Raw genomic sequence first — 17,259 nt, 5'->3', positions numbered from 1 at the left:
GACGGTTGAGAGGCGGGACCAAAGAGCCAGAGCTCAACCCCTGCAAACACAACTTGGTGAGTACACACACCTGTGTGTGTGTGTGTCTGCAGTGAGTAGTAGGCCGACGACGGTAGGAGACACACACGATTAGTGAGGTCCGCGGAAATTTGTCAATTTCTCGGAACATTGAAGGAGTATAGAGGCTAGATCATAGTATTTGGCCTCTCGCAGTGTGTAGCTAGCAGGGTGCAACATAGCATAGTCATATCACTAGCGATAGTGCGAAGTAACCAAAGTGGAGCTAGTGGCATCACAGTGCATATAAGTGTGGAGGACCACGTGGAGTGACCTGACCTGACGGCCAGGTGGAACGAGCCGCCGTGGAACTACCTGATTGTGTTTGTTGGGTGGTGACTGTGATCAGTGGTAAAGTAAATTAGTGAATTGTAACACAACGATACAGTGACTGACTCCAGAGCTTTGTGTAGATAGAGAAGAACCGCCATCATCAATCTACTAGCACTTAGTGAATAACCAAGTGGAAGGCGACGACGGAGCACCGTCAACCATACATCATCATTACTCATCTAGTTGTATGCGCAGAAAGGAAGACTGGTATGTACCCCTCTCTGGTTAATTAATCAGGTGTACAGTACGAGGTAAAATATTATCAAATTCTTGTTCAGGATAGCATATATATATATAAAAAATCTCAAAGTGGCTCATTTTGGGTAGAAGTTAACGCTTACGGGAACTCGTGACACACGCACGCACGCGCACGCCCACGTACGTATGCATGCACACGCAAAAACGCACACACGCACGCACACAAATTGCAGGTAAAGGATAATATCCAGAGGTTGAAAATGGGAAACAGATTCACGGAAAATGAAAAGGAAATGTGTGAAACATTAAATGAAAAGTTCCAAAGTGTGTTTGTACAAAATGAAATCTTCAGAGAACCAGACACAATAAGAATTCCAGAGAACAACATAGAGCGGATAGAGGTGTCTAGAGATGAAGTGGAAAATATGCTAAAGGAGCTCGGGAAGAACAAAGCAGCTGGCCCAGATGGCGTTTCACCATGGGTTCTGAGAGAATGTGCATCTGAGCTCAGCATTCCACTTCACCTGATCTTTCAGGCATCCCTGTGTACAGGAATCGTAGCAGACGTGTGGAAACAGGCTAACATAGTTCCAATCTACAAAAGTGGCAGCAGGGAAGACCCCCTCAATTATAGACCTGTATCATTGACAAGTGTAATAGTGAAAGTATTGGAAAAGCTAATCAAAACTAAATGGGTAGAACACCTGGAGAGAAATGATATAATATCAGACAGACAGTATGGTTTTCGATCTGGAAGATCCTGTGTATCGAATTTACTCAGTTTCTATGATCGAGCCACAGAGATATTACAGGAAAGAGATGGTTGGGTTGACTGCATCTATCTGGACCTAAAAAAGGCTTTCGACAGAGTTCCACATAAGAGGTTGTTCTGGAAACTGGAAAATATTGGAGGGGTGACAGGTAAGCTTCTATCATGGATGAAAAATTTTCTGACTGATAGAAAAATGAGGGCAGTAATCAGAGGCAATGTATCGGAATGGAGAAATGTCACAAGTGGAGTACCACAGGGTTCAGTTCTTGCACCAGTGATGTTTATTGTGTACATAAATGATCTACCAGTTGGTATACAGAATTATATGAACATGTTTGCTGATGATGCTAAGATAATAGGAAGGATAAGAAATTTAGATGATTGTCATGCCCTTCAAGAAGACCTGGACAAAATAAGTATATGGAGCACCACCTGGCAAATGGAATTTAATGTTAATAAATGTCATGTTATGGAATGTGGAATAGGAGAACATAGACCCCATACAACCTATATATTATGTGAGAAATCATTAAAGAATTCTGATAAAGAAAGAGATCTAGGGGTGGTTCTAGATAGAAAACTATCACCTGAGGACCACATAAAGAATATTGTGCAAGGAGCCTATGCGATGCTTTCTAACTTCAGAATTGCATTTAAATACATGGATGGCGATATACTAAAGAAATTGTTCATGACTTTTGTTAGGCCAAAGCTAGAATATGCAGCTGTTGTGTGGTGCCCATATCTTAAGAAGCACATCAACAAACTGGAAAAGGTGCAAAGACATGCTATGAAGTGGCTCCCAGAACTGAAGGGCAAGAGCTACGAGGAGAGGTTGGAAGCATTAAACATGCCAAAACTAGAAGACAGAAAAAACCAGCGTTGAATGTAATGAAACGCCATTTTCTGGGTGAGTCCCGGAGGCTCCCCGGAGCTATCCCAGGCTGATATGCTAATGTCAGACTTTGGCATCAGTCATGTGTATGGAGTTCTTAGGCCTACCGGGGACCACGGCCAGAACCGGGCCCCCTCAGAGAGGCAAGGGGAGCAATGGCCTATAGAAGCCCCCGTGTAGTTGGAAGCATTCTATGTCTGCCATCGACCGGAACAGACACCCAGAAAGGTAAGCGCCCCAAAACAAACCCCTATTCTGGTTAAAATTGCTACCTAAAACCGAACTAGTGGATAGAACTCCCCAACCGAAAACAAGCAAACTAGTGTGACGTCGCACACTGCCGCGCCGCTGTCTGCGCAGCTCCCCCCTCCCCGGGAGGGGGAAGGGGGAGCCCCAGACCCCCCGCGCCGGCTACCCACACCTCAGTTCTTGAGGCTGGATGTCAAAAACGCGAAAAACCGCCGACCGGAGGGAGGGAGGGATGCCGGGGAGCCTCCGGGACTCACCCAGAAAATGGCGTTTCATTACATTCAACGCTGGTTTTCTGGGGGGAGCCCCGTCGGCTCCCCGGAGCTAACTACCCACAGACAGAAAAAGAGGGACTTACCCGGGAGGCGGTCGTCGCTCACCCCTCAACTCGAAGCCGAGACAACTGGCTGCAACCGCCGACCCAAAGCAACACAGGCCCGACGAGGCCCAGGGACATTCACAAGGTAACGAGCAGCCAGGACCCTGTTCGACCGCCAAAATCCCCGCGCCCGAATATCAGACCAAGACATATTCCCAAAGACGGCAGCAAGAGCCGCGAACTTACGAACGTCATGGGCACGGGGATAGACCGCAGGCTGGCTGGACCTAATAACCCTGCGGACGACCTGAGAGACCCGAACCCGCGAACAGGGAAGAAGGGAAACCGGATCAACCCACAGCGCGTCCCCGGACACAGAAGCTGTGGCGCGCAAATAACGGCGAAGCGCCGCAACCGGACACAAAACATGATGCACCCCCGGCCTGACCAACCAAGCATCAACCACCCATGGACCCCTCCGGAACGCAGCAGTCTCATTCTTTGCCAGAAAAGAAGGAGACGGCTGCAAACGAACAAAACTATCACCACGACCAAAAGAGCAGAAACCCCTGCGCCGGAGGAGAGCATGAAGCTTCCCTACCCGACCCCCAGAGGCCAAAGCCAACAAGAAAAGTGCCTTGGAAAAACAATCCTGGACTGAAGGGGCCACAACGAAACGAGGAGATGAAAGGAAAGCGAGCACTGTCCAAAGACCAGGACGGCTCAGGCGACGCATGAGCAGGCCGGAGGTGAAACAATGCACGAGACAGCGTGCGAAACGGCGCAGACGTAACATCGATACCGAAAGCAAGCGGAAGCGGCTCCGCCAGCGCCGCACGATACGAAGCGACAGTGTTAGGCATAAGATGACGGTCCTGAAACAACCACGAGAGGAAGGACAAGACCACCCGAACAGACAAGGAGCTAACACGACGAAGACGCAAAAAGAAACGGAAGGACCGCCAGGAAACTTCATACTGCCGCCGAGAAGAAGCCCTCAGGTGGGACACCAACAAGGAGGCCACCTGATCACCATAGAGATGATGATAGACTCGAGTCAAAAAAACCATACGCGAAGACTCGAGGAGAAGATCGAACCAGCTACGTGACGTACCGGCCCGATCTGCTGAAAGAGGCGGAGCCGCGGGAAAACCCTCGGGTTCGGACACCGAGCAACCAGCGCCTGAAACCAAGGCTGGGCCGGCCACCAAGGGGCCAGAAGGACAACTCTCCCCCGGTAAGTCTCTAAGCGAGTCAGGACCTGGAGCAACAGCCGAACCGGGGGAAAGAGGTACAGGAACCCCCACCTCGACCAGTCGAGCCGAAAGGCATCGACCCCGACGGCCTCGTCAAACCCCCGCGGTTCAGGCAATGAACCACCGGAGAGCAGTCCGAATGGAGCCGAATCGTCGATCCGCGGGCCACCCGAATCCTCCCCAGAGCAAACCACACTGCCGCGAACTCCCGCACCGTACTGTGAGCTCGACGGAAGGACGGATCCCAACGCCCCTGGCCGGCCTGGTGAGCACTGGTCACAAAACCCTAGCCGAGAGACGACGCATCCGTGTACACATCGAGCGAGGGCTCGGGTAGGCGCCAAGGCACTGAACCCCGAAAAACCCGAAGAGGAAGCCGGTGACGCAGCAACCGACGCAAGTCCCCCGGGGGTCGAACTCTGCGATCGCGAGAGAGGCGGAAGGGGGAACCCCGAAGGAACCAGAACAGCCGTCGAAGCCAAACCCGACCCGGCGGGTAGACCACCATCGCGAAGTTCAGGCTCTCACACAGCCCCTCGAGCAACCGCCGGGTGACCCGAGGGCCCTCCAGAAACAGACGAAGGCGGGACCGCAGCCGCAGGAGAGACTCCGGAGGGAGAGACAAGGAGGCGGTTCGAGAGTCCCACACGAGACCCAGCCAAGTCCGAACCTGAGAGGGAACCAGATGGGACTTCCTCCAGTTCACCAAGAACCCGAACCCGGCGAGCTGGGAAAGAACCAAATCCCTGGCTAGCTAGCAAGCTGACTGGCTGGGAGCCCAAACCAGCCAGTCGTCGAGGTAGGCCAACACCCGAACACCTAGGAGACGCAAACGAGCCACCACAACCCGTGTAAGGCGTGTGAACACGCGAGGTGCCAGGTTCAACCCGAACGGGAGACAACGAAAGCGGTAACTCAGATGCCCCACTACAAAACCGAGCCAGTCCCTGAACCGCGGATGAATCGGGACATGCCAATAAGCGTCCCGGAGGTCCAGGGACACCATCCAAGCTCCCGGCTCCAAGAGGAGCCGAACCTGAGACAGCGTAGTCATCCGAAAGTAGGGGCAATGAACCCAGGGGTTCAGACAGGACAAGTCCAGAATGAACCGCAGGTCCGCGCAGTCCCGTTTCGGAACCGGAAACAGACGGGAAACCCATCTGAGGGACGACGTCGTTTCGACGACGCCCAAGCGTACCCACTCCAAGACGACTCGACAGAGCGCAGGGGAAGAAGCCTGCCCTGCCAGCCCCGACCCCCCAAAGGGGGGAGGGGCCACCCAACGCCACCGCAGGCCGCGAGACACGACCCGAAAGGCCCACGAATCGTGGGACCAGGCGCGAGCGAACAGCGCAAGCCGCCCCCCCATCGCCCCGTCAAAGGGGCAAACCGCGAAAGGGCCGGAGACCCTTACGAGACCCAGAACCCCGCACAGCGCGAACACCGCGCCGACCAGACAAGGGAGGGTCCGCAGGAGGAGCCAACCCCAAACCTACCACCAGAGGCCTACCACGACGAGAGGAACCCCGAGCCCTGGCACGACCTTTCCGGGAAGACCCACCCCGGGACCCCCGGAAAACCAACAAGTCCGACATCGGACGACAAGCCGCCGACGCAGCCTGAAGAAACTGCGCCACGGCCGACTCCCCAAACAGGAGAGGACAAAAAGGTGAAGAACGCCTAAGAGCCAGAGCCCAAGCAGATTCCACGGAGGAACCCAGCACCTCCTGCCGACACGCGAGACGGGAAGCATAGAACAGGGAAACCGCATCCCGCAAAATCGGCGTGAACAGCTTCAACAAGGCAGCCGACGAACGCGCAGCCGAAGACAAGGTGCCGGACCCCGGGACGGACCCAAGCGACCCCACATCCTCCACGAGCCAATCCGAAGACAGCTCCAGAAGGGAAAAGAACCGCAAGGCCGAACACAAAAGGCCCCGAGCGCGCAAGTCCTCCGCCATAAGCGCCGCCGAAAGGGAGGGAACCTGCACATGGAGCTGAATAACGCCCACATCGCGGGGAAGGGCAGGGGCAAACAAGCACTCATTCAGGTACTCAAGATCACCCCCCAGGAAAACCTGAAGCACCGTGGAAGCTTCCCGCCACTCCAGCGTGCGGGAACGACAGAAGGAATGCCAGGAATCCAGACCAAACAAGGGGCAGTCTGCTAGCCAGGACGACTCCGGAACCCCGTAACGGAGCCAGAAAGGGAACGAAGTCCCAAACCTGAACGTGGACGGATCCATTTCCGAGGCATAATCCGGGTCACGCAGGAGGTAAGCTGCAAAGGCCGCTCGCACCACACCAGGTTGGATGCGATAAGCCGAAAACCTCCGGAAGGACGGAACCAACGTACCCGGGGGAACACGGAACCGTACCCGGGGAGGGGCCGATACCAAATCCAACTCATACGCAGAGGGGGGGAAAGAAAACCCCACTCCTTGTAACAATAAGCCCCGCTCAGTGGGAAGAAAAACCCAGGCGGGGTCCAGCGGGGCCCAAGGCCCCCAAGTCAGCCCCTCCCCAGCCTCGAGGTCCGGCACCACAGGACCCGAGGCCGAGTCCTCTCCCCAAGCCCCGACCCCACAAGACAAGGACGGAGCAGCCGGAAAAGCAGGAGGAAGGGGGGCCCACTGGTCAGACCCTGAAGCTTCGGCCGGGAGACAAGACTCGAATGCCTCTGCCGCCCCCCCGGAAGGGGCAACCCCCGAAGCTGCCCGAGTCTCGAGATCAAGTAACCCCTGCTCCGACCCCGAAACCCTCAGACGCTTCGGGGCCGGAAGCAGGGGCGGGGGACCAGAACGAACAGAAGGGGAAGGACGAGGAGGTGCGGACTGAACCAGGATCGAAGTGACCCCCACCGCCAAGCCCGGGTCTCGAAAAGCAAAGCGGGGCAGCCCCGGGGCATCCGGGGAAGCAACCAACCGAGCGCGTTGCAACAGACGAAACCTAGACTGCAACGCCCGTGCCGCCTGTACCCGAATAGAATCATCAGAGGATTGGGTAAATTGAGTCACAAGCAAGCAGCAACACTCACAGGACTCAGGGTCGAAAGTATCACCGACCCAACAGGCAGCGTGGCAGAGGCAAAAACAATGAGGGTCACCCTGAGACAAGGGGACCGAGCAACCCTCAAACTCGCACACAGCGAGTGGGGACTCCGGGGTCACATCCATCGGACCCACGCGCCCCCTAGGGGATTCCCAGGGTCCTGAGCGTTTACTTTAAGAGGACTCGCGCTCAGGTAGTCCCAGGCAGGGTGCCGCAAACCGGCGCCCAAAACTACCAAGCAAACTTCTAAAGCTGAACCCCAGGGATGTGTACACTCACGGGGACCTAGCAGGGGGCGCCACCGAGGAGAACAGTGGAAGGGCAAACAAACTGAATAAAATGACAGAACCCCCCACCAGGCAAAAACAAAAAGAAAAACAAAACCCCGCAAGAGGACAGCGAACCCCAAGGAACAGAGCCGGCCGCGATGTCGGGAAATACAAGCTGAGCAGCACCCTGCGCCCCTACCAGTGCAAACTGCCTCTTACCTGCCGGTAACAAGGGAGAACAGAACACCCAAGAGCCCAACAGGCGGCCGAAAAACTGAAAGGTAAAACGGACCAGCAGAGGCAGACCCCGAGGAGCCTGTGGAAGGTGGCCCCAAGCCCCAAGGGCAGTACTTACAGGGCACCTAGGGAAGGCAGCCCTAGGCGCATGCAGCCCGAGTACTGAAGATAACTCCTGGCTCTCGCACCCACAAAACTAACACCACACGCAAAGCACAGTGCAGTAGCGACACCGGAGCCAGAGCACACGACCATCGCCTATAGCATCAGCCTCAAGAACTGAGGTGTGGGTAGCCGGCGCGGGGGGTCTGGGGCTCCCCCTTCCCCCTCCCGGGGAGGGAGGAGCTGCGCAGACAGCGGCGCGGCAGTGTGTGACGTCACACTAGTTTGCTTGTTTTCGGTTGGGGAGTTCTATCCACTAGTTCGGTTTTAGGTAGCAATTTTAACCAGAATAGGGGTTTGTTTTGGGGCGCTTACCTTTCTGGGTGCCTGTTCCGGTCGATGGCAGACATAGAATGCTTCCAACTACACGGGGGCTTCTATAGGCCATTGCTCCCCTTGCCTCTCTGAGGGGGCCCGGTTCTGGCCGTGGTCCCCGGTAGGCCTAAGAACTCCATACACATGACTGATGCCAAAGTCTGACATTAGCATATCAGCCTGGGATAGCTCCGGGGAGCCGACGGGGCTCCCCCCAGAAACATGATGGAAGTGCTAAGAAATGCCAGGAAACTGCTGAATGATGAGGTTGGCAAACTTTGGTCAATAAGACAAGACCTCTTCAAGGAAGACAGAGAAAAGCTGAAAATGAACCTAATTGAGGCAAATTGTCTAAATGGTGATAGAAATGAAGAAGACAGAAATTCTTTTTTCTACAAAGTTACAGGGACTGGAAAGCTTGTGAAATGGTACATAAAAACAAAGCAACAAGATCAGTAGTGGAAGGGGGAGTAAAGAGCAAAAGAAAAGATAACATGTTCTTGAAAATTGTATATACCAACATAGATGGAGTGAGGTCAAAAACTTTGGAGTTGCAAGATATAATCCAGCTTAGGGTCCCAGATATTGTCGCATTATCAGAGACGAAACTTGAAGGAAATATAATAAATGAAGTCATATTCCCAAGAGGCTATTCAGTTTGGAGATGTGATAGGAAAACTAGGAAGGGAGGAGGAGTGGCTGTACTGGTGAAAAAATACCTGAAGGTAAGAGAGTTAATATTTGAAAACCCTCGAGATATTGACATAATGGCATTGCAGATCTGGAATCGGGATGATAAGCTGATAATTTTAAATGCCTACAGCCCACCAGCAAGCAACACATGGACAAAGGAAGAACTAGATGACAAACGAGAGGGCCTCATAATGGTCATGAGAGATATTATTGCACAAGCAGATAAAGATAAATCACGGCTGTTGATACTGGGGGACTTCAACTTTAAAGCAATAGACTTGGAGGCCTATGAAGCAAGAACGGAGGACTTTTGGACATGCAGATTTGTGAACCTCATTCTGGAGACATTCTTGTATCAACACATAAAGCAGGCCACAAGAATGAGGGAAGGAGATGTACCATCAGTACTGGATCTAGTATTCACCAGGAAAGAAGAGGAGATATTTGACATCCAGTACCTTCCTCCCTTGGGAAAGAGTGATCACGTCCTGTTAGACATTGATTATGCTTTAACCCCTTAACTGCGTTGCCTCCAAATGTGACACCCCCGCAGTGCGCTGGAAATAAATTGTCTGGAAATTTTTTTTTTCTTTTTAAAGTGTCAAAAACCCTTCCCTCAGTATGGGTATGTAAAAAAAAAGTCGAAATTGTACTTACTTTGGCTGCTATGGGGTCCGGAAGTTGGGGCTTGACGTCATCATTCCCCGTGCGCCCGTGCCGTAAGCTCTCGGGGGCGGTGGGGCGCTCGGGGCGGGGCGTGCGAGTTGCCGCGAATATATTTTCGTTCATTTTTTGCGCACCTTTCCAAATACATTTTCATTGTTTTTATGTGCCAATCCAATGTATAATGAACATGTACACTATAATATCGCAGTACAACATCCGTACTGTCTCTAGACACTGTGTTACGTGCATGAAACTTGTGTACACATATGCAGCACATATTTACTATGTATCATGCTAATTTGTGTATATATACAATCTATTTACACACTATACACTGTCACACACTATAAACATTCACTATCAACACATTCAGAACACCGCGTAGCAGCTGCCTCGTATGGGCCAATAGCAGCTGCCTCGTATGGGCCAATAGCAGCTGCCTCATATGGGCCAATATCAGCTGCCTCGTATGGGCCAATAGCAGCTGCCCCGTATGGGCCAATAGCAGCTGCCTCGTATGGGCCAATATCAGCTGCCGCGTATGGGCCAATTGCAGCTGCCTCGTATTGGCCAATAGCTGCTGCCTCGTATGGGCCAATAGCAGCTGCCGCGTATGGGCCAATAGCAGTTGCCTCGTATGGACCAATAGGAGCATTTGGCCATGAACACATTCAGAACACCTCGAGTGAGAGCAGCCACACCCAGCCAGTCTCCCTCAGTCCAACATCTTACTCGCCAACATTGCTCCTCCCACCATATTGTTATAGTTCTTATTACACATGTTCTATATACCTATCTACATGTTTTATTTACCAGAACTATGCAAGTAAGCCGGTATTGTGTCCAAACAGTACAGTGACCACCATACACTGCATGAAAAATCACACAGCAGACGACGCTACGATTACGTCACCTCCCTCACCAAAATAGCTCCTCTCAACATTCTCCTGTTGCTGTTCTTACACTATATACACACACTATATATACCCATGTACATATGTGTTGCCCATAGCGAACCACTAAGCTAGTATGGTGAGCAAAACAAGAGTGGCAGCCACACACACACAATGAGGCTACCTCAATTCTCGCCCTCCCTCCCTCATCAAAATTCCTCCTTCCACAATACTACGCACAACGCTAATTATAACCATAATCCTGCTATTATCACAATCCTGGTCACTAATTCCTGTAAATGAATAATTGACCACACGTTTATTTTGAAAAGGAACCTAAGAAATCATTTGAAGATTCCTAGATTAATGAAATAATGCTGTGGTGCTGTAGCTAGCGCTGTGAACATCGTGAACAGCATTGAATCACTGATATTTGAACATTGTACCCAGTCATTATCACACTCAGGCTCTAATATAACACTATCATAGCTAAATAATACAAGTTATATATATATTTTGACATTATTAGGCGATGCTGCAGTCACATGCTGAACAGCAGTGCTGTGCGCTCATGCTGCGAGCGCCAGCCTTGGTTGCTCACACACTACTGAGGCTCCCACACCCGGTAATGTGGACCACGATTTTTTTTAAAGATGGCGTCTGTTTACAAGAGCCCTGAGGAAGCTGATGTGAACCCCATGTAGCCGCGGGAGTTTTGAATGGAACGTGAAAAATACAAATACCCGGAGACGCGTTGCGCAAACCAGAAGTGAGCCTGCAGGCGCGTTGCGCAGTTTAAGGGTTAAGATATCATCAAGAAGAAAATGGGGACATTGTAACAGTTGATAAATTCGATTTAACCCTTCAATTGCGCATCGCATCATATGATGCTTTGATCGACTTGCAGTAAATTGCGCATCGCATCATATGATGCTTTGGAGTACTACGCAAGATTTAAACAGCCTGCGGATACACGGGGTTCACCACACCTTCATCAGGGATCATGTAAACAGACGCCATTTTTTTAAAAATCGTGGGCCAAACTCCAGGGTGTTAGGGGCCTCAGTATTGAGTGAACTACCAAGCCTGACGCATGCAGCATGAGCTCACAGCACTGCTGTTCAGCTTGTGACCACAGCATCGCCTAAAAATGCCATAATATACTTGTTCATGCTATTATGTAGCGATGATATTATTACAGAAGACCCCTGACTGTGATAAAACTGACCAGGGTTCTGATAATAGCAGGATTGTGGTGATATTTGGCGCTGTGCGCCATGGAGGGAGGAGTAATGCTGTGGGAGGGAGGGTGGTGGCCTTGTCTTTTGAGTGTGTGTGGCCACCTTTTATTGACTGCACTCACCATACCAGCTTAGTGGTTCGCTATGGTGAACACAAATGTAGATACTTATACATAACGTGTGTATAGTGTGAGATAACAGCGAGAGTAGGAGGTTGGGAGCCGCCATTTTGGTGAGGGAGGAGCGTCGTCTGCCGGACTTATCATGTTGTTTACTGATGACCACGATGGTCTTTGGGCACCATACCAGTTTACTTGTACAAGTATGGTGAATAAAATAGGTAGATATTTATATATAATGTGTGTATATAGCGTAATAACACCACAAACAGTATTGTTGTAGGAGAAATATTAGTGCGTCTGGCCTTGAGGGCGGCCGCCACCAGCTGACTGTGTGAGTAGCTACGTCTCTCTGCCTTTACTCACCATACAAGCTTAGATGTACAGTTATGGTGAACAAAACATGTAAATACTTATATATAACGTCTGTATATAAAAGCAAAAACAGTATGGTGAGTGGAGAATGGTGGCAAGGCAGGTGAGGTGAGGTGAGGGAGTGGCAGCCAGTGGCAACCAGATGCCACTGATCCACTGGCTGCCACAGATCCACTGATGCCACAGATGCCAGATGCCAGATGCAGTGGCAGCCAGTGCCACTGCCACTCAGCATACCAACTTAGTGGTTTGTCATGGTGAACAAAACATCCAGATACTTATATATAACCTGTGTATATAGTGTAATAACCGACAAAGTATTTGTTCACTGTTTAATGAACATAACTGAATCAACAATACGCACACCATATTTTTGAGTAGAGCGATGATTCACTCATTTTATTATATAAATATATCACACTACACACTATTGAATAATATTACAGCAAAAAAACTACGAAAAATCAATCAGAGACATTGAAATAATTAGGTAATTATCTCTTTGTGGAAACTCTGGCCTGACAGCTGGCGATCAACAGACCGCCTGGGACGCACGCTCAGTCAGCGCCTGATTTCTGTCACACTTCCCCGCCCTGTAGTGGGCAATATATGCCACTTACGATTTTTTTATTATTTTTCCCGTGATCAGTGAACACAAATTAACAGGTTAGGAAGAAAAAATAATGTTTTTTTTTTTTTTTTTTTTTGGTATGTGCCTGTGGGTGTCAAATGGTATATAGCTATGCGCCATTTAAGGGTTAAGGAGAGGTCACTATGGGGAACTTCGAAATTTTTTTAATGAGTGTAATTGGACAGAATTGTTGCTAGGCAGGGAAGTAAAGGAAATGTATGCCAAATTTTTAAAAATATACGAGGAAGGCACACAAACATTCATACCAAAACAGAGAGGCAGGGCCAGAAAACAGGATTGGTTCGACACAAATTGTGAGAGGCCCAGAGAACAAAAGACACAAAAATGGAATCAGTATAGGAAGAGGCCAAACCCCCAAACATACCAGCGATACAAAGATGCGAGAAACAACTATACGGCAGTAAGGAGAGAGGCAGCAAGAAATTTTGAAAAAGGGATAGCGGATAAATGTAAAACAGAACCGAGCCTATTCTACAAATTCATAAACAACAAATTGCAGGTAAAGGATAATATCCAGAGGTTGAAAATGGGAAACAGATTCATGGAAAATGAAAAGGAAATGTGTGAAACATTAAACGAAAAGTTCCAAAGTGTGTTTGTACAAAATGAAATCTTCAGAGAACCAGACACAATAAGAATTCCAGAGAGCAACATAGAGCGAATAGAGGTGTCTAGCCCTTGAACTGCGCGGCCTATAAATATGACATCCCCCCAGTGCGCAGGAAATGAAACCTTGGGAAAAAATTATTTTTTCTTCGGAAAGTGTCAAAAACCCCTCCCTGTATATGGGTATAGCAACGCAAGTTCGAAATTGTACTTACTTTGGCTGCTATGGGGTCCGAAAGGTGGACCGTGACGTCATAATTCCCCGTGCGCCAGAGCAGTATGCACCCGGGGCGGGGCGCGCGAGTTGCCGCGAATATATTTTTGCACATTTTTTGCGCACAGTTCCAAATACATTTTATTTGTTTTTACATGCTAATCCTATGTATAATGAAAACGTACACTATATTATGGCAGTAAAACATCCGTACTGTCCGAAGACACTGTACTCACCTAATTGTACTCACCTAATTGTGCTTGCGGGGGTTGAGCTTTGGCTCTTTGGTCCCGCCTCTCAACTGTCAATCAACTGGTGTACAGATTCCTGAGCCTACTGGGCTCTATCATATCTACATTTGAAACTGTGTATGGAGTCAGCCTCCACCACATCACTTCCTAGTGCATTCCATTTATTAACTACTCTGACACTGAAAAAATTCTTTCTAACGTCTCTGTGGCTCATCTGGGTACTAAGTTTCCACCTGTGTCCCCTTGTTCGTGTCCCACCCGTGCTGAAGAGTTTGTCTTTGTCCACCCTGTCAATTCCCCTGAGAATTTTGTAGGTGGTTATCATGTCTCCCCTTACTCTTCTGTTTTCCAGGGATGTGAGGTTCAGCTCCTTTATCCTTTCCTCGTAGCTCAATCCTCTCAGTTCCGGGACGAGCCTGGTGGCATACCGCTGAATCTTCTCTAACTTTGTCTTGTGTTTAACTAGGTATGGACTCCAGGCTGGAGCTGCATACTCCAGGATTGGTCTTACATAAGTGGTATACAGGGTTCTGAAAGATTCCTTACACAAGTTTCTGAAGGCAGTTCTTATGTTGGCCAGTCTAGCATATAGACTGACTGTCTAGCATATAGTCATGCATGCAACTGTGTTGCATGCATGACACTTGTGTACACATATGTTGCACATATTTACCATGTAACATGCTAATTTATGTATATATACAATCTATTTACAGACTATACACTGTCACACTATATACATTCACCATCAACACATTCAGAACACCGCGAGTGTGAGCAGCCACACCCAGCCAGCCCTCCCTCACTCCTCCAACATTACTCCTCCAAATCATACAGTTATTCACACCAATGTTTCATGTTCATTTATGTATATTTACAACATATGTACACATGCTACACTGTCCACACACTATATACATTCACCATCAACACACTCAGAACACCGCGAGTGTGAGCAGCCACACCCAGCCAGCCCTCCCTCACTCCAACATTTTACTCGCCAACATTGCTCCTCCCACCATACTGTTATTGTATTTATTACATAATTTACACATGTTATATATATACCTATCTACATGTTTTATTTACCAGTACTATGCAAGTAAGCCGGTATTGTGTCCAAACAGTATAGTGGCCACCATACATTGCATGACAAATCACACAGCAGACGACGCCACGATTACGACGTCACCTCCCTCACCAAAATAGCTCCTTACAACATACTCCTGGTGCTGTTATTACACTATTCCACACACTGTATATACCCATGTACATGTGTGTTCCCCATAGCGAACCACGAAGCTAGTATGGTGAGCAAAACAAGAGTTACTGCCACACAGTGAGGCTACCTCAATTCTCTTCTTCCTCCCTCACCAAAATTTCTCCTTCCTACACACAACGCTCATTATAACCACAATCCTGGTCAATAATACCTGTAAATGAATAATTGACCACAAGTTTATTTTGAAAAGGAACCTAAAAAGTCGTTTGAAGATTCCTAGATGGACAAAATAATGCTGTGGTGCTGTGGCTAGTGCTGTGAACATCGTGAACAGCATTGAATCACTGATATTTGAACATTGTACCCAGTCATTATCACACTCGGGCTCTTCTATAATACTATCATGGCTAAATAAAACAGATTATATATATATTTTGACAATATTAGGCAATGCTGTGGTCACAAGCTGAATAGCAGTGCTGTGCGCTCATGCTGCAAGTGCCAGCCTTGGTTGCTTCACTCACTACTGAGGCTCTGACACCCGGCAATGTGGACCATGATTTTTTTTTAAGATGGCGTCTGTTTACAAGACCCCTGAGGAAGCTGATGTGAACCCCATGTAGCCGCGGGAGTTTTGAATAGAACGTGAAAAATAAAAACACCCGAGGGCGCGTTGCGCACACTAAGCCTGGGCCTCCAGGCGAGTTGTTACAGTTAACACTTTCGCGTACCCCGCGCGCCACCCCTCCACTGTGCGATATGGGACCCAGGGTGTCACGGGAGCGCGCGTAAATTCTGAAAAGTGCATACTCTCTTCAACTTTGTCACCTTAATTCTCGTCCTACGAGATTAAATTGTGTATCATTGTGTTCGCAATAGAATTCTCTACAGCACTAAATGCACATAAACTCCAAAAGCCCGGCTAATTACCCGCAGCAAACAGAGAAAGTGCGAACGAGTTACCCAGGAGCGCGCAAACGCGATAAAATGTTTTAACTATTTTCACTCTGGTCACCTGAATTTTCGTCCTAGGTCTTTCATTTTGGTCTCAATGGGTTTGCAATAGAATTCTCTAGAGGAACATTAGCATATAAAATAAAAAACCTGGTCACGCTCCAACCGCCGACGAGTTGAAGACGGGCCACGCGTTAGCCGCAAGTGAGCGCTCAGACGCCTTCCAGCTACACTCCCAATTCCCGCCCTTTTCATGCCTTTCTTTCGCAATTTTCTTCCTGGAAGGGCCTTGTTCATGATCACTATCCATCGTGGAGTAAGCGTAGATAGTTTCTAAAGCCGCAGTAAGAAATATAGTCACGGAAAATAGCCGAAATGTTCACACGTTTGAGATGCGAGGGGAGGCAACATTGGTCACAACAGTGGAGCGAAAACAATGGGCCCACGGCGTGTGCCAAGCCGCCTGAGGGCCACGAGGCTCAACAAAGAAAATGGGAAGACATCGGCGCGCATTTTAAAACCAGTCCCCAAAAAATCGGATAAAAACCTGATTTTTTGCCATTATTTAAAGTGGATGACGCAATGCTGCGTCATCCCCGGCATTACCGACAGTAAAGGGATGACGCAATGCTGCGTCATGCCCGGGCGAAAGTGTTAAAGGGTTAATTTTGCAATGAACAGGAGGAGAGCGCATTTATGAATATTTTGTGAGGTTGATGCAGTAGCAATGAACTTGGGGATAATAAACACTGCACATTATCAATCTCACCAAAGAGTTACCATAAGGATAATGTAAACAGAGATACTTTTAATTACCATATCAATGTCCAGTGCGTGAAGGTACTGGTTGATGAGATTGGCCGTCTTCACTGTTGGCCACATGATATCTGGGTCATCTGGCAGGTCATCACAGCGATACAACATAACATTTTCTCTTGATATACCCAGTACGTGGCAGCTGGCCCACAGTTCCTTGCACCGAGTTTTTCCTTCACCATAATAGTTGCCTGATAAAATTGTAAGACTTTGATAACCATGACATTTATGTACTGTATTTAGGAAACACGTGCAATGTATATAGCAATGACGTATCCCTAAAAAATAAACATAATGAAAAATTAAGAATGGTAGGATGTAGAGAAAGATCATACACTGAGGCACTATGCATTTAAAAATAAATAAATGAAAAGAATGCTATCAAGTAAGAGAACATAAGGCCAGAGACCACTGACATTGTACAACTGAAAATTTCACTGAAAA

The 17,259-nt window shown here is 48.9% G+C and overlaps 1 protein-coding gene across 1 annotated transcript in view; it reads right to left on the bottom strand.

Moving 5' to 3' along the window:
• PIG-L (phosphatidylinositol glycan anchor biosynthesis class L) overlaps positions 1-17,259 on the bottom strand; it is a 208,595-nt gene that overhangs the window by 110,433 nt on the left and 80,903 nt on the right. Inside the window, 1 exon segment of the mRNA XM_069323835.1 lies at positions 16,816-17,006. Within this exon segment, the coding sequence (XP_069179936.1) occupies positions 16,816-17,006 (191 nt within the window).

Source organism: Procambarus clarkii, chromosome 13, assembly GCF_040958095.1.
Source record: "Procambarus clarkii isolate CNS0578487 chromosome 13, FALCON_Pclarkii_2.0, whole genome shotgun sequence".
NCBI lineage: Eukaryota > Metazoa > Arthropoda > Malacostraca > Decapoda > Cambaridae > Procambarus > Procambarus clarkii.
The sequence above is the reverse complement of the archived record's forward strand: the minus strand, read 5'-3'. Positions and strand labels throughout refer to the sequence as shown.